At 41.0% G+C, this 22,746-nt stretch overlaps 1 protein-coding gene across 1 annotated transcript in view; it reads left to right on the top strand.

Annotated features, from left to right (window-relative positions):
* Positions 1 to 22,746, top strand: part of ltbp1 (latent transforming growth factor beta binding protein 1) — a 116,212-nt gene that overhangs the window by 27,019 nt on the left and 66,447 nt on the right. Inside the window, exons 3-4 of the mRNA XM_038304601.1 lie at positions 3,579 to 3,909; positions 13,905 to 14,056. Of these exons, the coding sequence (XP_038160529.1) occupies positions 3,579 to 3,909; positions 13,905 to 14,056 (483 nt within the window). The remainder of the gene's footprint in view (positions 1 to 3,578; positions 3,910 to 13,904; positions 14,057 to 22,746) is intronic.

The raw sequence follows: 22,746 nt of genomic DNA, 5'->3' as shown, positions 1-22,746 counted from the left end.
TGGGGACGCAGTCATGTGTCATCAGGGTGAGCAGCAGGGGGCTCAGGACGCAGCCCTGAGGGGAGCCTGTGCTTAGACTGATGACATCAGAGGTGTTCTGTCCGACCCGGACTGACTGATTTCTGTTGGTGAGGAAGCCTAGCAGCCAATAGCAGAGGGGTGTATTGAAGCCCAGCTGTTCCAGTTTGCCCATCAGATGCTGTGGGATGATGGTGTTGAAAGCTGAACTGAAGTCCAGGAACAGCATCCGCACGTGGGTGTTCTTCTCCTCCGGGTGTACTAGGCTCAGGTGAAGAGCGGAGGAGATGGCGTCCTCAGTGGAGCGGTTCCGTCAGTAGGTGAGCTGGAACGGGTCAAATGTTCTTTGACCAGCCTTTCAAAGCACTTCATCATGATTGGAGTCAGTGCGATAGGTTGGTAATCATTGAGTGAGGTGACCTGAGTCTTCTTTGGAACCAGAATGATGGTGGCAGACTTAAAGCATGCTGGCACTATGGATTGGTCCAGTGAGGTGTTAAAAATGTCTGTGAGGACACCAGCCAGCTGATCTGTTCACTCTTTGTAGAAATCTAGAAAGCATAAATAGCATTATCTCCTTCAGGGTTGACGGTTATTTTGCTTAATTAATGTGTTACAAAAATCAGTTTGCATGTATTTAAGTTCAGTTGGAAAAAATAGAACCACAAGGTAAGAAATCAGACAGAAAAGTGGGAACTGGTCCAGACTCTCCAGTAAAACATTAGCATCCTCTAAGCCAAGCAGTTTTCCTAGAGGAAAGGCAGACTTCCAGGAGGTGTTGCGGCTGTGGACCTCCTCAGAGAGCTCTGATGTGTCATGGCTGCATTCTGTGGCTCCTCTGCGTGAAACTAATTCTGCCTGCAAACCCAGGGTGGGGTTTCATTTCTAAATTGTAGTGGAACTTCCAACCAGCTTGTGGAGGTTTCTGCTGTTTAACGAAGGAACGCTCAAGTATTTGTTTTACACTTTGAGTTGTGAGGCTATGGTTCTGTTGTGGGCAGCCAGCCAGGGGGGAACAAAACGGTTGTTCTGGGTCTCAACATGATCTTCAGCTGATGTGCCATGAGTGAACACAGCCTGAATGCCTGTAGCCAGATGACCTGCACCCATGCAAATCAACCAGTCTCCATAGTGTGGAAAGACTGGAGGAGATTTCTACGTTTTTGGCTCTGATCAGGGTCACGTCTCTGAAAAGGAGGAGCTGTGGGAGGAAGTTTGCTCCTATGCCAGATGGCTCTCAGCTGCTAGTTATATTTCCCTTCATCAATCATTTTCACCAATCTCAATTCCACCAATTAGATTAACAAGCACAGTGTGTGTGTGTGTGGGGGGGGGGGGGTTCCTCAGGGGCCTTGTGGAAAGAGAAAGGGCCAATCTCTTTAAGTCATTTCTCAAACATGTAGGAATACCCCTTTTTATAGTTGCTGATAGGAAGTGTGTTCAGTCTTCATTAGAAGAGTTAGGCTCTGGGTGGAGAGCATGATCCCTGGCTGATAAAGGATAGCACAACTTTACAAATTTGCACAGACTGTAGCTATATGCCTGTTTTATTGCTTTATTCCAGTATATCACCCAAACACTGCCTGCATATACTCGTATATGTTTGAGTGCAGCGTGCAAACGTCTGCCCTGCCGTCTCTGGAATCGGCTTTGTAGTTGAAAATGGATGCCCCTGTAATCTGCCTGGGGAGAGTAGTGCTGTTAGTAATTACAGGCTCCTTTGCTAGTCTGCCATGACACAAAGATGCACACATAAGCCCAAGATTTCATAACAGGCACTTCATAGCTACAATCAGTTAATTGCAGTTGTTATGATCTCCTGTAAGGGCGGGTTTAAATGCGGCTTTGAAGCTGTGAGATCCGTGCGTTTCATTGATTGGCTGATCTGGAGTCTTTAGGAGATGTTTGCAAAAAGAGGTTTAAACTACACTGATACAACTTAAATGTTTTATTCTCCTCTGTTGTTCACTTATAACCCCAATAGATGACATACAGTAGGAACTCTTATACAAATATTCAAGGAAAGATTATTTTATTTAGCAGTCTAATTCAGTTAGTGAATTGCATGTAGATAAATTGCTGTTTTCAAACTTTGATTTTCCATCTTTAACCAAATAAAAAATAATTTAACCCTCTATAGGGCAGTTTTATGTCAGTTTTATGTTGCGAAAAAAAGTTAACCTTTGCAAATGCAGATCTATTTCAACACATCATATTGGTTAATATAGCAGACAGACAAGCTAACTCTGTATCAAAAAATAAACAGAATTTAATGAACTATTTTTTTGTGTATAAGTTAGGGATTCCTTTTGGTAGAAATTAAAGAATGTTTAGTTTCACCGATTGTAAGCTGGAAGAAATAGAATCTTGATTGTTAGACAGAAGAAGGATTTTTACCAGAGGATGATCAGCCACATATAGTTTATTAAGTAGTGAGAGCAGGAAGAGCCATACTGCTGAGAGCGAACCATCAGCGCACGTGCAAAGACGCATTTCTGCACACGCACATATGGAAGATCAGAGCAGTTTGTCAGAGTTCAGCGAGTTCCCGGATAATTTTCTCGGACTCTGCCGCCACTGCTGCTTCCATGATCAAACTGTGCCGCCGCAGGATTGGCACCGCTGGGTAGCAGGTGGGCGGCAGGATCAAACAGGACGCAGCTGCGCGGCTGATACTGTTTAGCAGATTACAGCACAATGATGCATTTAAAACGTCTGACCAACGACCCGCAAATTCTTGTCTTGTCTCATTGACTAAAACTCAAACCTATGATTAGTCATGTTTTCATCATCAAAGATCCAAGTTTAGCTCGTCAGTGTTCGTTATCGTCATAAAAAAAAGGAAATGATTTAATCATCCTCATCGTTGAAGAAAACAACACTGCTGGGAATCCCGTTCAACGGCCGCCTCTGGCCCAGTCGCCTCTTTGGGGGTTTCCGCTGATGTTTGTTGCAGCTGGAAGGCGTTTTTCACCCACATAATCCAAACTGCAGACACCAGGGTAATAGAATGAATGTTTTGCTGGCAGGTTTTGACATTTTAAGTTAATTTAGGTGTTAATAAACTTTTTCAGAGGGGTGATCATAGCGCTCCGCATCAGCGCTGCTGTGTCTGTCTCCCTGCCAGCTTCTCTCATTGGTTCATGTGGCACCTCCAGCAGCAAAAGTTAAATTTTTCCAACTCTTGCAGCTGCCACTTCTGAAGCATGTGTTTCACGTGTCAGACGCTCAGAAGCTCATGAAGGGCCGATCAAAACGCGCTGCGGGACCTTCTGCTGCACCTTGATGCGTATCAACCATTGACCTGGCATGTAAACTAGCTGCTTCTGCTGCGTCTGCTGCTTGCAGTCTGAACGTAGCATAAGGTGCAACTAATACGTCAAGAATTCTGCTGGTATTAAGATCAATTAGTTTGTAAATACAGAACATCCATTCGTCACAATGTGTTGTGGTTTTCAGTAAAAAGGATACTTTAAGTAGAAATTAAGAGTCACAGATTGTAAAGGATGCATCAAATAATTCTGATACTGGTCTAATCGTATTTTTCTCTCTCTCTGTAGCAAACTGCTTCCCTTCCTGCCAGAATGGGGGAATGTGCCTGAGGCCGCAGCTCTGCGTCTGCAAACCAGGCTCAAAGGGGAAGGCATGTGAACAGACCACGGTGGCGGTGCCCTCCAATCCGGTGATTCCTGGGAGAGAAACCAACGGCGGCCACACTAATGGAAACAACGTGGTACCGCAGAGGCCCATACCTCAGCAGGTGCCCATACCTCAGCAGGCGCCCCCTAATGGTTACACCTCTTCCAATAACTTGGCCCACATGAAGCTAACGGTCAAGGCGGCCCCCCAGTTTGTGAGACCCCATTATATCCAGCAACATATCCAGCAGCAGTAAGTACTGGCCTTTGGTTTACGCTTTACTCTGTCATGTTTGCAATTAAACTTTTGAATCAAGCTCTAAAAGTTACTTTGAAAGCTGCTTTGTCTCTAAAGTCAATATATTTTTTATTTAAACTATGGACCAAATGAGATTTCTCTGGCTCAAGGAAGAGCAGCGGAGACGAAGCTTTGGTAAATCTGACAGCAGATCTGGGTGAAAAGGACAAGGGTCCGACCCTCTATATAACGAACAGCAAATCATCGTCCTTGGTAAAATCCAGGTTCAATATAGTTTTCCTGGACAAAAAGCATTGGCAAGCCGATGGAAGCTCCTCTTATTTGATGAATAACGTAGAACATTGGGTGGCGAGCCAGATCACAATTGGATTTGGGAATTTTTTAAAGGAAAAGTCTGGTCATATGCAGAACTCAAACTTCTGAAAGTACTTTAAATATGAAATTATTACATCCTGTTCAATAAATGATACGTTTTTTTTTTAATTGAGAGTATCTTCATTTGAATGTGCTTTACTGGAGGCATCCATGTTTGTCAAAGAACACTACTGCCACCTACTGGTTTGTGACGTCACGGTGCAGTATCGGCTGTTGATCAAGTCCCAGTGCTGTATCTGGTGTTTGTCACAACGCGCTATTATCCAAGTCATCTTGAAAACATTCTTCTTCCAAATGTTGGCTACATATTACGTGTTTTTTCTCTGGCCAGAAGTTCGATGGCAAATCCTCCCTCTTCAAGTTGGAAATCCAACGATGAACCTGTCCGTGGAGGATCATGAAAATTTTTTTTCACTTTTACCCGATGTATTCCAACATCCAGCTGCCATGCACGTGGGCATTGTCGGTTTCACTATAGCTCTGGTGAATTTCAATGGTGAAGTCCTCTGGAAATCTTCAATAATTGTTGTTGATTGCAGATGTGTCTAGTAGTTCCCATTGATTTTGCTTGTAAAGCGGTGAGAATGGCGCTAGGCTTACCGCACCGTGACGTCACTGCCGGAAGATGGCAGGAGGGAGGGGTTACTATATTTGGGCAAAAATGGCCGCTCCTGGACTAAGTAAATGTGACGAAAATCAAAAATGATTACTTTTATTTTATTACTGATTAACGCTAAATTCATGAAATTATTGCGAACGTATTAGTTTTAAGTAGAAATAATGATCCACTGATTATTCCTTGCTTACCGGACCTTTCCTTTAAATACGTTACCTCTTGCTTTCATTGAGCATAAACCTTAGATTCCAGCATGATGTCTCCAGAAGGATTGTAAATACTACAGATAGCAAGGCAGTCTCACATCCGGTCCAGCAAGACACTCATGAAGAGCCCTTTCTCAGAGAATGCAGGATGCATGTCAACAGGCTGCAGCTGACGTCTCTTTCTGGGCTCAATTTATAAAAGGCTTGTCTGTGTCCCTGAAACCTGACTCCACTCTGAGCAGTATGTTAATGTGCACCATTAGGCCAGAAGTGAAAGATAACAGCTGCTGTTCAGTTAATAGTTTTGCATTATTGAAATAAGGAGTTCTGTTTGTTTTCAGATTGGAGAAGTGGATTTAATTTTTATTCAACACGTTTAATTTGATTCAGTAAAAAATTCCGATCTTTTGGCTCATTTGTCTCCGGTTCTTTATCCTGTTCCAAAGCTAGTTACAGTTTTTCATCATCTTCTTTCCAGACACCCAGGAGAAACAAAGTATGTTTTACTGAATTATGAATTTTACATTTTTTCCTTCAGTTTCAATAAGGATATTATAGTTCTTATTACAAAAAATAAACAAAGAAAATTTTTGTTTGGCTACAGATGTTCTGCAGAAAACATTTGGACGATGTTTTAATCAAACCAACATTTGTTTTCCTAGAGGAAAGGCAGAAACGTTATTTTTGTAAAAATAGTTAAAATAAAATAAAACTGACAATATGCTGGTCCTGTCACCATGCTTATGACTGATGCTGCCTCCTGGCTACTTGGCCACAGGGACATCCTTTGGGCTGATTCTCCACTGGGCAATACTTTGACCTGGGAGTTTGTGGGATCTAATGCCACTCTGGCCCTCTGTTGCCATCCATCCTAAACTCCTTGTTGCAGGTCCTCAGTCCATTGCAACATTAATTCACTTAAATTCTTACCTCAGTGCTTTATTTCCTAACGAATAGTGGGATAGATTGATGGTTCAATTCAATTCAGTTTATTTATATAGCGCCAATTCACAACACGTCATCTCAAGTCACTTTAAAGTTTACCAGATCACCCAGTCAAATTGATTCAAAGTTTTCTATCTAAGGAAAACCAGTTGATTGCATCGAATCATTGACTCGAATGCACTCTCTCACACTAAGCATGCTTGTAGTGACAGTGGAGAGAAAAAAACTCCCTTTTAACAGGAAGAAACCTCCAGCAGAACCAGGCTCAGTGTGAGCGGCCATCTGCTGAGGCCGACTGGGGTTCAAGGAGACAGAAGCAGTGATACAAAAGGCAACTATTAACCAGCTCCACAGGCGCCCCCGTCCAGGAAACACACAGCCAGGCAGACGAGCTCCGAGCCAGCTCCAATGTCAGAGAATGAAGAGAGCACATCTGGTGCATAGCGGCCGCTACAGGGGACAGCTGTTTAGAAGTAATTGTTTCCTAAATGTCCTTAGAATGCTCTCTACTGCTCCCCTCCACTGAGGTTAATTTAGTGGCAAGTTGTTGTAACTACAAGTTATTGTAATCGGAGTCCAAGATGGCCAGCAGACAGACACCCTCAATGACCACTCCTGGAATATCCTCTCAATCCTTCTAAACGAGGAGAATCATAGAGCTAAAAAAAATATGCTGATATGCAGGAGTATCTAGGTAACAATATTATTAACTTACAGGTGCTGGTCATAAAATTAGAATATCATGAAAAAGTAGATTGATTTCAGTAATTCCATTTAAAAAGTGAAACTTGTATATTATATTCATACATTACATACAAACTCATATATTTCAGATGTTTATTTTGTTTAATTTTGATGATTACAAATGACAACAAATGAAAATCTCAAATTCATCATATCAGAAAATTAGAATATTGTGAAAAGGTTCAAAATTGATGGCCCCTGGTGCCACACTCTAATCAGCTAATTAACTCAAACCACCTGCAAAAGCCTTTAAATGGTCTTTCAGTCTAGTTCTATAGGCTACACAATCATGGGGAAGACTGCTGACTTGACAGTTGTCCAAAAGACGACCATCGACACCTTGCACAAGGAGGGCAAGACACAAAAGGTCATCGCTAAAGAGGCTGGCTGTTCACAGAGCTCAGTGTCCAAGCACATTAATAGAGAGGCGAAGGGAAGGAAAAGATGTGGTCGAAAAAAGTGTACAAGCAAGAGAGATAACCGCACCCTGGAGAGGATTGTGAAACAAAACCCATTCAAAAATGTGGGGGAGATTCACAAAGAGTGGACTGCAGCTGGAGTGAGTGCTTCAAGAACCACCACACACAGACGTATGAAAGACATGGGTTTCTGCTGTCGCATTCCTTGTGTCAAGCCACTCTTGAACCACAGACAGCGTCAGAAGCGTCTTGCCTGGGCTAAAGAGAAACAGGACTGGACTGCTGGTGAGTGGTCCAAAGTCATGTTCTCTGATGAAAATAAATTTTGCATTTCCTTTGGAAATCAAGGTCCCAGAGTCTGGAGGAAAAGAAGAGAGGCACTTCATCCACGTTGCTTGAAGTCCAGTGTAAAGTTTCCACAGTCAGTGATGGTTTGGGGTGCCATGTCATCTGCTGGTGTTGGTCCATTGTGTTTTCTGAGGTCCAGGGTCAACGCAGCCACATACCAGGAAGTTTTAGAGCACTTCATGCTTCCTGCAGCTGACCAACTTTTTGGAGATGCAGATTTCATTTTCCAACAGGACTTGGCACCTGCACACAGTGCCAAAGCTACCAGTACCTGGTTGAAGGACCATGGTATCCCTGTTCTTAATTGGCCAGCAAACTCTCCTGACCTTAACCCCATAGAAAATCTATGGGGTATTGTGAAGAAGAAGATGCAATACACCAGACCCAACAATTCAGAAGAGCTAAAAGCCACTATTAGAGCAACCTGGGCTATCATAACACCTGAGCAGTGCCACAGACTGATCGACTCCATGCCACGCCGCATTGCTGCAGTAATACAGGCCAAAGGAGGCCCAACTAAATACTGAGTGCTGTACATGCTCATACTTTTCATGTTCATACTTTTCAGTTGGCCAACATTTCTATAAATCCTTTGTTTTTATTGGTCTTCAGTAATATTCTAATTTTCTGATATGATGAATTTGAGATTTTCATTTGTTGTCATTTGTAATCATCAAAATTAAACAAAATAAACATCTGAAATATATGAGTTTGTATGTAATGTATGAATATAATATACAAGTTTCACTTTTTAAATGGAATTACTGAAATCAATCTACTTTTTCATGATATTCTAATTTTATGACCAGCACCTGTAGTTTGGAAAATTTTATTTCACAAAAGTAAGAAAATGCGATTAACCATGTTTCCAACACAGTGTAAATTATGAATTGCTGACTATATTTATAACATGAGTCATGTAGTTGATTTATCTTTCATTATAATTTTTTTCCTTGCAATTAAATTCATTTTGAGTATGACTGTTATTTTTAAAAATTTATTTTTTAATGCAGATCATTTTTAGTTTGTGTCAGTAAAATTAGAATTATTCTCATTCTTTTAGACCACAAGTGCAACAAAGGATAAGGAACACTAAAGAATAGTCGAGGAAATCCCCTCTGACTCCTCTGGTGAGCGGCTGCCAGAAAACACTAGAAATATTGGAGATACGGATGATGAAGGAGATGCAGACAGTCAGGATGATGAAAGTCAAGAGGATGAGGGCCAGGATGATGAAGAACAGGATGTAGAGGGATGTCAACACGATGAGGGAGCTGAGAAAAATGTCCACATGGTGCTTGCTTATATGTCTGGAAAGTCCAAGACAATAAATTTGATGGAGACTTGCCACTTGCCAAGGAGAGTAGATCTTGATGGAAGAGAACCATTTGATTTTTTTAGGTATTTGTTCTCTTTAGATCTCATAGAAGGGATTATGCATAAAACCAGCATGTAAGCGCTACAGAAAGGGAAAGAAAATCTTGCAGTGACAATCAAAGAAATGTTAATTTTTTCTAGGGATTGACATGGTCAAGGGGTACATTTGGTATCCTAGGACACGGGTGTACTGGTCCAGTGAGGAAGGCCTTCGTCTTGGAATAATTGCAGATGCTATATCTGTAAACAGATATGAGCAAATTCTGAGTTATCTGCACTTTGTGGATAACTATACCCAGCAGCCAGCAAACACAGACAGGCTCTTCAAAATAGCACCAGTGCTAAGTACTCTTCAGGAAACATTCCTGATGGCAGCAAACCCTGAAGAATACCAATTGATGAGAAAAATAATTCCCTTTAAAGGCATACTGTCAATCAAACAATACATATCCCAAAAGCCCAAAACCTGGGGCGTGAGAGTGTGGGTCAGGGCAGGGTCCTCTAGCCTAGTGAGACCATCCTGATCTCACGAGCTTTCAAGGTTTCACTCGCAGATCAGTCTGGAGACTCTCCGTTAAAGAAAATTTGGAGCCGTTCACCAAACGAACGTCCAATCAGCGTTGGCTTTGAGGCTGGTTGAGGTGTGACGCAACGAGAAGCGCGACAGTTCAGTCTAAAGAACATGGCGGCTTCAGCCGATGAAACTAGCGTTAGCGTGGCTATCGAGCAAGTTTTAGCGGAATTACAGAGTATTTCTTCACTGAAAGAAGAGCAAAACACTGCTCTGGAGGCTTTTCTCAGAGGAAAAGATGTTTTTGCTCTTCTCCCGACTGGTTTCGGCAAGAGTAACCTGGCTTGTGGTTGTGTTTTCGTCGTCGCTCTGTTAGTATGTCATGCTTCGTTGATCTGATTGGTTTATTTGGCCCGTCTATCACCAACATAGGCCAATCAGCTAACCAGTCTTTTCGCCCCTTCCCAAAATTACTTCAGCGGAAGGTTTCCAGATGGATATGCGGAGCAAATCCATCTGGCGGAGTCAGGTTAAGGGTCCTCAGGTTATATGTACAAATTTGAAATATACCCAGTCTCAGCAATTATGGGTCAGAGCAGTGGTTTGGGAATGGCTGGGGACATAATGATGCACCTTTTTGATGTCATAAAGCATAAAACCAAAAGATGATTTTTGAAGACTTCTTCTGCAGCGTTCCACTCCTTGAGGCCTTGAAAGATCGTTGCATCTATGGCACATGTACATGCAGAGCAAACAGAGTGAAAGGAACAAGTCGGAAACTTAAGAGTGAAAAACAAATGAAAAATGAAGGCAGAGGAGCCTGCTCTGTTGTCAGCACAAACAGTAACATCACTGTCACACGTTGGCTTGACAGCTGGTCATCCACATGGCATCGACCTGTGCAGGTCAGTCCCCTGAATGGATGAAGAAAGAACAAGCCAAGATCAGTGTCCAAAGACCCTTCTGGGTGGCCCTTTATAACCAACACGTGTGGGATTGATCTCGTCGACCAGTGTGTTGCAATGTATCCCTACAGACCTAGAAACAAGCGGTGGTACATCAGAGTGTTCTTTCATTTTTTGGATGTGATTGTTGTAAATGCCTGGCGACTCTACCTGATGTCTGGGTTGGAAAAGATGAAACTCCTCATCTTCAGTGGAGCCCCACCTCCAGCAAAGTGCAGATGTTTGACCAAAGTACCCAGTAAAGTCAGGTTGAGCGCAGGAAATCACTGGCCCAAGCTCACCCTAGTCAAAAATACAAACAGATGCCATGATGCTGCATACACAAGGAAGACCAAATACATCTGCATGCAGAGCCATGTAGCACTGTGCCCTGGGTGCCATTTTTCATGTAGCCTAGGAGTTAGGAAAATGCGTTAGGAGAGAAGTTAGAAGAGGAGTTGTGTGATTAAGATTATTCTCTTAGTTTGGATTACCAGAAGGGCTATAGAATGCTTGAGTGAATGAAATTCAATTATTCTTCAGTTAAGTTTATGCTGTGCTATGTTGAGAGCTGAAGCGCATGTAGTCCACTGTGGTGGACATTTCTGTAACTTCCTGAAAAAATGTAATTTTTGAAAAAAAAAAAAAAAAAATCATGTTTGTTTTTTCCATGCCCTAAGAAGAGTAACATAAAAAAACACTTGACTCAGGAATTCATAATCATGCATCAGAGGGTTAACCCTTTATAGGGTGAAAAGCTTTGAAAATTTCAATTCAATAGTGTTATTGGAGTCCAGGACAAGACCTTATTACCATTGTATCATCCCAAAAATATGGATATTTTGATGGCAAAAATTAATGTCAATGTAATAACAAGAAATGCCAACTTGCCCGAATATATTATGAAAAATAACAAAAGTGCTTCTAAAAGAAATTTATAAAACACTTTTTTGGGGGGGACAACCTTAGAGGCATTAATGCTGATACTGGCACTGACATTTTTTAGTTTATAAACCTAAATATAATTGTTAACCAGACTGTTGGGAGCTGGAGAAATTCCCATCTTTCTCCAGCAGAGTCCGCCGTGGATCCTCTGAGGGAGCCTCATGCACAGCTGCAGCTCGTCAAAGATCATCAGAGGATCCACTATATAAGCTGTCTTCAGACCTTGCCTCAACGCCGCAGTGTTGTTCCAGTTGGTCAGCGCTAAAGCCTAGATCCTCAGTGTATCTCCATGACTTTGAATCCGGTCTGGATTTTAACTACTGTCTCTGTTTTCCAGGAAACCCGTGCCTCCTCTGTGAGATCTCTGGAAGACCTAACCTGCCGAGCCGACCCTCTGAGCCAAACCCTGAAGATTCACAGAGAACCCCCAAGCAGCTCAGGACTAGAGCTGGGAAATCTAAGCCAAGGTCTGTTCAAGCTAAGACGTGAGACGCTGAAGCAGCAAACGGACTCTGCTGACAAACCCCTTCTCCAGAACCAACAGTGACTCTCCCAAGTTTAACCTGAAGAACCTTCAAGGTACAATCAGTGAACCAGTGGAAATCAAACCCTGTCAGCAGTCACTAACTGTGCTGTCTCTCACGCAGACTCCGGTGAACCAGTTCCCAGGCCCGAACCAGAATCAGTACATTCTGTGTGTTTTGTGCTTTAATAAACTGTTCAACTTTTCATCCTTGTGTCCGTCAGTGGTGTTCTGCATAACTGGGTCTCCTTCTGTGAACCCATCATGACACAGACTTATTAACTTTCAAACTTTTCAATTAGCTTTTTACCTTTTTTTTCTTGACTTTTTAACTTTTTTCAATTTAATTTACAGTAGTTAATATATCATTCAAGGGCCCAGCTAATTGGTCAAATGCCAAAATAAGATGTGCACCCATGTAGCAGCATCTTTGCTGAATGGCTGGATATAGATCTTAAGTATGAATAAGTGAGCCAATTTCTGCTTTGCAGCGATTAGACATTGGATCACTATTTGGATAAAACTTAGCTAATTTTCCTGTGGAAATATGTAGACCGTTAAGAACCTTGAATTGTAGGAGCCCATGCCTGGCACAGATAGATGACGAGTGTACCCTTTGCAACATACAATCCCAAAGATCAGCTGAGATGTTCATCGCCAAATCTTTTTCCCAGTGTGATTTTATAATGGAGAGAGATGGAGATTGTAAATCCAGTAATAAACTGTAAATTTCTTTAATCACCCCCTTTTTGTGAACATTTATATCCTCTAATGCGTAATTTAAAATAAAACTACAGAAGTGGAGAGAACCGCGGCAACCAGCATACCTCGTAGGGTAATGGCAGCGTGGTCTAATCCTAGCCCGTCTGTAGCAGCTCTCTCTCAGCATAGCCATACGTGAGGGACCGCTGGCTATGATGACGATTTTTTTGTCTTATTTGGCAAAATGTTCATTTGCTTTATGTTTATCTGACTGTGTTAACTATTATTCATATTCAATAAATGAAAAAAGTAATTTATTAATTATTAAGAGACTATTAATAACAGGAGGTGAAATGCAGCTCCAGAAAGAGCCAAGCGTGTGGTGATGTCATCAGTACGCTTCTGTTCCAGTTGACCCAGATTTATGCTGCATGCTCCTGTTCTCCCAGAGTCCACACTTTCCTGTGTTCTTCTCAAGAACATACTTGGCGAGAACACAAGTCCTTACTTCTAGTGAATTGAGAAACGGACATAGACAGGTATCAGGTATTACAGACTAACCAAGAACTCAAACGACCCCCATTCCAAAGGGGTGGACCCGTTGGTCCGGTTCAATTTGCATGTTTTCTAAGCCAAAACAAGGCCTTGTGTTGGTCCACTCTATAAAGCCTCAAACTCAATGCTATTTCTGACACTTTGGATTGAAAAAGCTTCCTGGATGGGAAGAGAAACGTCTTAAAACCTGGAAACAAAGTCCAGTGGATTGTTTCCTTTGTCAACATTTTTTTCTCTACCATTTTATTTTTAAAAACTTGTCTCCATTTTTCCTTCACTAAAACAGTGGGCAACTCATGATACATATCTCCTAATTCTTGTACTTCCAATATTAATGTATGTAAGACTACAGCTCCCAGAATCCTTATTGGTTCTTCTGCTATGTGGATGTATTATTGAAAGATGTATCTTTTTGAAAAGATTTGTTGCTGTGACCTTTAAGTGATTTTTTTTTTTTACTTATAATTGTTATTATATTTGATAACTTAGGCCCTTTCTGATCTTGCCTGTCACAACCAGAAGCAGACTTGCAGAGTTAACGTGGGTTTGCTATTTGACCTTCAGTTTATCTACAGGCTCAGTTCTTTGGTCCACTTTCTTTTTTTGCTGACAATTCTGTCCTGTGACAAAGAAACAAAGCAAGTTTAAAAAAAAACGTGAATAATTTGGCAGCTCTTGAGATGGTGTTTGAGTGGAAAATATGCGTGTAACACTCGTGATATTGTTTGGTGAATAACATGAACTGTTCAATTCATTCGTGCTCAACTTGTTTTTTCCAGAATCCATCCTGCGCCAATACACCCTGGACAGAGTCAGCAGTACGTCATCAAGCCTAAATACTACCACACACACACCACACACACACAGATGCGTGTTTATCCCCAACCTGAGCGGCCAATCCCTCTGACAGTGGGACACAACTCCCTCCATGGTGAGTAGCTCCAAAAGCTTCAGCTTTTCTTTGTTTTACAGTTTGGATTTCATGTTGAAAAACTAACCAAAAGATTTTATTAAGGAACTGCAGGTCATGAGGGCAGATTCTCAGAATTCAGTCCTTTTGATCGCTCTACAGGAATGATGACAAGCATTTTTAGTTTGTCTTAGACTGATGTTTATAGATCAGACTGCTAAAAAGAATTACAGACTGAATCAATGAACACCAACATTGCCAACTAGTGTATTAAAAATTTAACCCAGCTCCAAAAAGACGATGTTTCTTATGGAACATATACATATATGTGCAGAGTACATATGTACATTTAGCCACTCCCAGGCACAAATACTTACTTATTAATACCCAGAACTCTAAGCACTCCTTCTAATTTTTTACCCACCAAGCTGTGGCTGCCCCAGAACCACAGTGTCGCCTTTTGTTCCAAAAAACTTGGCTTATTGATTGTAAAAGCAAAAACAAAATAATTACTAAAAATGTCTTGCAACTTAGCAGAAACAAAAAGCAACTATTTAATGTCTGAAGCTCTAAGACAGTGTTAAAAAAATCATTTTACAAAACCTCCCGTCCACACCAGACATTTACCAAAAAAATGAATAATTCCACCACACCGGGTGCTGGTGGAATTATTCAATTAAGGGGAGGGTCTAAGTGTGAACAACTAAACAATTTTAAATGCTGTGATTTTTTGTTCAATGCCAATCCAGGTTCGAGGCCACATTAATGTTGTGGATTTATATTCTATTCAATTCCCTGCCAGCTGGGAATTTCGGATTTATTTCTGATACTTTCAGATGTTTATTGCCCTCCCCCGTTGGGGTGGTAAATATCTTATTTAATCAGATATTATTTCAGCTGTTATATATTGTTTATGACACACAGCCCTACTAACTATGTGTCAGAACAATGAATGAAAGAGTGATTTGAGCACTAATCATGGTCAAACAGATAATTCTGCACATACATACACATACCCAGATGCAAAACCTCTTTCGGTCAATCAGCTTTCACTGTACAAGGCACCAAAACATGGAATACATTACCTGCAGAACTGAAGGGAGAGTCAAACTGGGTCCTTTTTAAACATAAACTTAAAAGACTTTTTATTGAGAGGTCAGACATGTGAACATTAGTAATCTAACTGACCAGATATTGTTTCTGTGATGTTTTAGTGTGTAATTTGTTCTGTTGTTCTTGTGTACAGTCACTGCGTTTTGTGTAAAAGCCTAACTGGGGACAGGCATTGAGAATTAGTCTTAGCTAAAATGTTGTAGTGTGTGACATGATTCATGAAACATACTTGTCCCTATCAAATAAACGAAAAAAAAAAAAGAATTCACCACAACTTCTGTTCAAAATATAAGAGTTTATTAACAAAAATCATTCAGCTCCAAGTCAAACATATTTCAGTTTAAAACTCCTGACTTAAACTAGTGAAACTCTCTAAACTACTATGTACAAGGAGGAAGGGAAGTATGGATTAAGATGGATTTTGTGTCATGTTGGGCTTCAATTGCCTAACCCACATGCGGAAACACTCAGAGACTGGGAAAAAGTTCAAAGATTTATTGAAGTTAGAGCACAATCAATAAACAGATCCAGGGGTTATCAGATCCAGGACTGGTCACTAGTGGGTTCACTACAGAGGGGAACAGAGGAGTTAGTGGATGTCCAGGTAATTTGCAGGATGAAAGTTTGCAGGTCTGTACCTGTTCAGGAGTTTGAGCAGAGGGGGGAACCAGAAGGGTCAAGAGGCTGTTGGCAGGCAGAGGGCTAGGCGGAGGCAGAGCTTGGTTTGAGTGTTGGCAAGTTCTGATTTGAGTTTTCCCTTCCAGTTTCTTCAGAGAGCGGACAGGCAGGTCTTTGACAGGGATTATTCTCCAGGGTTCTTCAGAGAACAGACAGAGAAACTCTTCTGGGTTTCTGGTATCAGGCAGGTTCAATCTAGGAAGCAGAGAGGAGAAAACAGATCAGGTTCAGGTTTTCTGGGAGTCAGAGATTCAGACAGGCAGGTTGGCTCAGGCTTGATAACCATAACTGGCAAAACACTCTGGCACTGGAGAGACGTCCTCTGCCTCCTTATATACTGATCTCCTGATGAGCAGATGAGCGACAGGTGGTTGCAATCAGCTCGGGCACCAGGAGATCTAGTACGCCCTCTGGTGGAGAAAGTGGACAGACCTCCAGATCCCAACATTTTGTGTTTGAAACCAAAGTTTATCTGGAAGAATTTGGGATATGATCAAATTAGCTTCTCACTAAATTAGAGCATTTGTAATGTTTCCAGACCATTTTACAATACAAATCCATGAGGTGAATAAAACATTATTTGGCCAAATAATGTTTCATTAAATTATTTGCTTAATCAAGAACCTTTAGTTAAATTATTCTTTACCCTCTTTGAAATAGCTAGCAGTGAATAGACATCAGGATTCCACTAAATGACTCTTGGTCATTCTTGGTAATGGAAATGTAACGAGCATCTGAGGAAGACATGAACACTAATGTTATATCAGTGTTTAACCCTTATGGAATAAAGCTTGTCCATAGCGTAGCATGCAGTCCATCCTATTAGCTTTGTCTTTACTCATCGGTAAACACATGAAATGATCAACATCATCAGAAGACATATTGTTTGTTCTATCCCTAATTATGCCAGACATGCAAACGTTTTTGTCCATTTCCATTTGGAAGGCTTGAGTTTCATCTAGCTGCAGCTCAGCAGTCAGGCCAACAGAAAGGGGTTTCTTTGTCTCAGGCTCACAGCAGGGGTCACAGCTTGGCTCACACCAAGGCAGGCTTCTCATCCAGTCTGGCTCTGGAAGTTCTGAAACTCAAGAGAAATGTCATGCAAAAGGTCTGTTTTTAAAGAGACAATTCAATGATCTGGTTGAATCGTCTCTTTAAAGTGTCTTGAGTTGGCATGTGTTGTGAGTTGGTGCTATGGAAATAAGTTCCATTCAATTGAGCTCTTTCTGCAAGAAGGACGTGGAGAGAATGAGGAGCTTTCAGGTAACAGAACTGGGCTTTACAAACATTTCAGCTTGTGACTCAAAAAATAACACAACTGACTGAAGAGCCTTAATTGTTTATACCTAAAAGGTGATGTGATTATATTCATTTATAATTATATTGATTTTTTAAGGACATTTAATAATTTATTTGTGCATTTTACACTCTGATAATGTAGATATATAAATGTTACTCCTACTGGTACAGTCACATTTATGTACATTTATGATATGTTTTATGTAACTCTCAGATCACAAAACCTCTTAATTTTGAGGATGTGTTCAGACTGCAGGTCAGTGGCATTATGCATTGAGGCGGTCCTAAGAATCACTTTCATTTCTGATACAGTTTTATTCAACTTTACTAAGTGCATTCTCATCATCAACAAATCTGACTATGGAAAGAAAGCGGAGAGTCCTTGTCTCAAGTGGAGGAGCTCAAGTGAGGGACGGATGGAGCGTGAGATCGATAGACGGATCGGTGCAGCATCAGCAGTGATGCTGTCGCTTTATCGGACTGTTGCGGTAAAGAGGGAGCTGAGTCGGGGGGTCAAAGCTCTCGATTTACCAATCAACCTACATTCCCACCCTCACCTATGGTCATGAGATCTGGATAATGACCAAAACGACAAGATCGCGAATACAAGCAGCTGAAATGAGTTTCCTTCGCAGGGTGACTGGGTGAACCCTTCGAGGTTGGGTGAGGAGCTCAGTTACCCAGGAGGAGCTTGGAGTAGAGACGTTGCTCCTCCACGACGAGAGGAGCCAGCCAAGGTGGCTCGGGCATCTGTTCTGGATGCCTCCTGGTCGCCTCCCTTGGGAGGTGTTCCAGGCATGTCCCATTGGGAGGAGGCCTCATGGAAGGCCCAGGACACGCTGGAGGGACTATGTCTCTGAGCTGGTCTGGTGTTGCCTCTGGGTCCCCCCAGAGCAGCTGGAGAAAGTGTGTGTGGATCAGGAAGTCTGGGCATCTCTGCTTAGACTGCTGTCTACACGACCTGGCCCCGGATAAAGTGGAAGAACATGGATGGATGGATGGATGGATGGATGGATGGATGGATGGATGGATGGATGGATGGATGGATGGATGGATGGATGGATGGATGGATGGATGGAAAAATAATGCAGGGGGGGACAGCATGTAAATAAAAATAAATTGGATATAATATTGTATTTACCCACGACCTAGTTGTCCCTGATGGACCTATTTTTATAATTTTCTGAGTGTTTAATTACCGTCTTCATCCTAAACTGTGCAAATCAGTAACCTCAGAAACCACTAGCATTAGGAAGTTAACTAAGATGGCACTCAAAATGGCGAAAATAACTGAATATGGCAAGAACTATAGAAAATAATATACAAAAGATAAAGTGCTGAAAGAATCCAAAATAAAAAAAATCAGAAGTCAAAACCTACAGATCATCACACCCGTGATAGTTTCACATTCACTGATGTTGCAGCTCTGTTCCCATTCTCTGTCATTTAAAGCAATGTTTGGTTTAATTTTCCACAACATTTTATCATCACTTAAATGTTATTTCCATCACTGCAAAAAGAGATTAAACTACTAATGAGCCATCATAGATCTACAATTATATATTCCACTGAAAGAGCGCTCTCATTTTACTATTTCCACTGCTATAGGGGCCACCTTGGGTATCTGTTAGATCCAGGTTATTTCACGTTTGTTAGAAAATCCATAAAAGATTTTAAAAAAAAAATGTCTTCCTCTCTTCTCTCTCCTCACTTTAGATTCCGTCCAGACTGGCGAATCATGATCTTTTCTGGTTTTAACTTGATTGATGTCTGTGTTTTTGTCTGAGTGCCGCTGACTTCCTTCCCATATGCTCCAAAAGACTGAGAGTCTGCAGCAAGCATGTGCAAACCGACATAGGCACAGATGTGAAATGTGTAGAGCGGGGAGTTTTCATGTAGCTGTGCAGAGGGAACTGCTTCTAAGTACATGCGACATGCTATTGTCTTGGAAACATGAGCATTCTTGGAGAGCCAGTCACTAACCGATTAGGAACATTATTAATGTAGGACATTTTTAAGAGAGATTTTCGTTTTCAAGATAACATGTTTGTTTTCTGATACTTTCTAACCAGCCATTGTAATCTCCTGAATCCCAGAGCGAAGGAACATAGATGCTGTTAAAGGTTCACATATTCTGGCACTTTAAGTTCTTAGCAGTAGTAGGCCTTTAGAAAGGTACTGCCTCTGTGGCGTGCTTTGGTGGTGCAATGATTAGTGCCCCCTGTATGGAGGCCTTAGTCCTCAATGCGGACGACCCGGGTTTGAAACCGGCCTGTGCTCCTCTCCCTCATGTCTCTCCCCCTCTCTCATACCCCCTTTTCCTGTCAGTCTACTGTTCATTAAACAAGCCACTAGTGCCGAAAAACAAAAAAAGTTATTGCCTCCTTATAGATTAAATCTGTGAGATCCAGACTCTCTATCCTGCCCAAGTTTACTCCTTGATTACCTTGTGAAACAAATGGAAGCTTTCAAAGCAGAAAACACAAACATTTTCCCACGCAATCCTTTCACTGCATGAAAAGTGAGATTTTCGTCCCCGTAAACTCCCGCAGATCTTCCTGATTGTCGTCAGTTTCCAACAATTTGCAACCCCCGCTTGTCGCCGTTTGTCAGTGCCACAAATTGTCAGAAACAGACTCTGACGTATGTGGAGAGCGATCAGCTGTACTAATGGCCCTAATTAGCATATGAATGCAGCAAACCCGCGCGGCTGGCCAGGTCTGGCTTGAATAACCTTCTCAGTATTGGCTGAAACCACTATTCCATTGACTACATTCATTTCTTTGGTCTAACCCTCACCATTACCAACTCATACCTCACCCTAACCAGGGGATGATCTAGCATTCTGGGAGCTCAGGGGCTTAGCCCTCAGGTTGAAGATGAGACTGTAGACTTTCTGGTAAATCCTGTTCTAATAAATATGACATATTACTGGATTAAAGACATTTCTAGAATACTACATGCTATCACACATCACAATTCCTCTCCATAACACAGAAAGAAATCAACTTACCTGCAAGTCTTTAACTTTGTTTATTCCTCGCTTCATGAACACCAAACTCTGTAGATTTGGTGACATTTGATCATAATTTAAGTTATAAGAGGGAAACCAAATATTTTAGCCACCTGATATAATCCATTCCCCCATAACATGGGAAAAAATGAACAAATCCTGTGAATTTTGAAACTGTCATTATTTTTTCTATATTATTTTTGAAGCATCTTTTATTTTGTATTTTGAAATCCAAAATAGGTTAAATAAATATGACAATTGGTTTTATGATCTGTATTTTCAATTCTCAATTCGAGCAATGCTACTCCAGACATTTTAAATTGAGAAAACGTTTTGTATGGAGAACCAAGCATCTTTAAACTGGGAAAACAAAGTGGTTTTGTTTGGTTTTTACTTTTTTTGGAATATTTGTAAATTGTTAGATGAACATTTGAACAGAAAAGGGAAACGGATTATATCAGGTGGTTAAAATTTATGATTCCCCTCTCATAACTCTGGCAAATAATGATTAAATGTCACCAAATCCACAGGGTTTGTTGTTGAAGAAGAGAGGAATAAACACAGATAAAGACTTGCAGCTAAATTAATTCCTTCCCATGTTATTGAGGGGGAACGGATTATTTCAGGCAGCTGAAATATCTCTCCTCTCCTCCTCCCATATCTTTGGGAAATAAAGAGCAACTGTTTTCAAATTCTCAACAATTGTTTATGTGTGACATCATGATACTAGAAATTCCGTAAAAGTTCAGAAAAAAGTTCAAAAAAATCCACTGGACTTGGTTTCCAAGATTTGAAGACGTTTCGCCACCTCTCCAGGAAGCTTTCTCAATTCCTGGAGAGGTGGCGAAATGTCTTCAAATCTTGGAAACCAAGTCCAGTGGATTTTTTTGAACTTTTACAGAATGACTATGACCTGAATGACTGAGAATCTTCATCAGATACTAGAAATGACTATAATCCAGTATTCTGTCATATTGTACATTAGAAAGGCATTTACCAGAAAGTCCACACTCACATCTTTTGAGGAACTCTTAATTTTTATGTCCTGCTATCAGCCAGTTTCCATCCTCTTATATCACCAATGAGAAATGATAAATACTCACTACATGTTGGAAAATAGTGTTTGGTGACTTTTATTTCTGTCAGGCTGAAGTGACAGAAGTTGGAAAAAGACAGATTCTCCTGGCGTTTAAAAAAACAACACTAAACAGCTTAAAAAGGACCTCGTTTATTTATTTATTTGACAATTTTGTAAACAACAGTTGGCGATTAAACTGGATGTTACAACCTTGACATGATTATATGAGTTGTTTTTACTAAGAAATCGATCTATCCGCCAAGTCGGCCTGTGTGGCTTCAAAGCGTGCTCCCGACACAAGGGAAACATGAAACACCGGGACAAAGAACGTCTGGAAGTCGGTCAGAGCTTCATATTGCTGAGACATCGGCTCTGTTCGAAAACCTAGGACGCATCCTCCAAGGACGCGGTCTACCTAGACTGGATCCTTCGAAGTCCTTGAAAATAAGGAGACCGGAAGAGTTCTGGCTGTATATTCGAACAGGTCCACCCTTCGGCGGGTTTTACCGCCGTATGCTCTGTTGCTTAGCAACCGTAAACGTTGACACACAAAGCAGAAAAAGAATGAATACAGAAGTTTTCAAAACTGTTTAGTTATTTCTTTTTTATTGTAAAGTGAACAAAGACTACACTCACAAGAATCCAGAGTGGAATAAAGGTTCCATCCACCGGGAGCAGGAACAAATAAAATCAAATGTAATGATAGAAACCTTAGTCAGTTAAATAACATGCTGCTGTCATTTTGTTCATCTCTGATGTTGCTGCTATTTTCAAATATCCATTACTGTAAAAATGTCCATAGCTGCATGTTGGTTATTTATTCTCCAGTTTTATATTGTTAAAACACTTTACAGAATTGTATTGTTTATATTTTAACTCTTCCCTATTATGTTATTCTTATACATTTCTCTAAGCTCCACATTTGTGTGACCATTTCAATAATCTTTCTGCTGCTGTAAATTTGCCCATTGTGGGACAATAAGGAGATTTTCTATTCTATTCTATAAAAGGGGTAAAAAGATATAAGTAAATCTAAACAATGTATTTATAAAAAATATATCTGAAAAATCTCTAATATTCAAAAACAAAAAATACGTAGTTAAGCATATTGTGCAAAACAGCAATAAAAAGATAAAAATCCTATCAGATTTACAGTCCCCACACTGCAGATCTATTAGAATCTGTCCTTAAATTACAGCCAAACCCATTTACACAGTAACAGATAAAAACCTTTAGATAAATCGAACACTACCGCCACATATCTGACTCAATAACCATTAAAACAACAATTTTTCAACTGAACTTCCAATTTTCACCACTGTTCGGCGCCAAGTAACCTTTACTCTGATCACAGCTTGCTTGGTCTCGCAATGAATCCTGGGATATCCAAGGATACCGAGGATACATCGGACCCGTCCTTCAAATCGGGAAAAAGAAGGACGCGTTTTAAGGGCGCATAACGAGGACTCTTGGAATCCGACCAGACCTCGGCGCCGCGCTATGACGTAATCAGCCTTCGAATCCGGTCTT

Source organism: Cyprinodon tularosa, unplaced genomic scaffold, assembly GCF_016077235.1.
Source record: "Cyprinodon tularosa strain WSP-4 unplaced genomic scaffold, ASM1607723v1 ctg539, whole genome shotgun sequence".
Lineage (NCBI taxonomy): Eukaryota > Metazoa > Chordata > Actinopteri > Cyprinodontiformes > Cyprinodontidae > Cyprinodon > Cyprinodon tularosa.
Note: the sequence above shows the minus strand (reverse complement) of the source record. Positions and strands in the feature narration are given on the sequence as shown.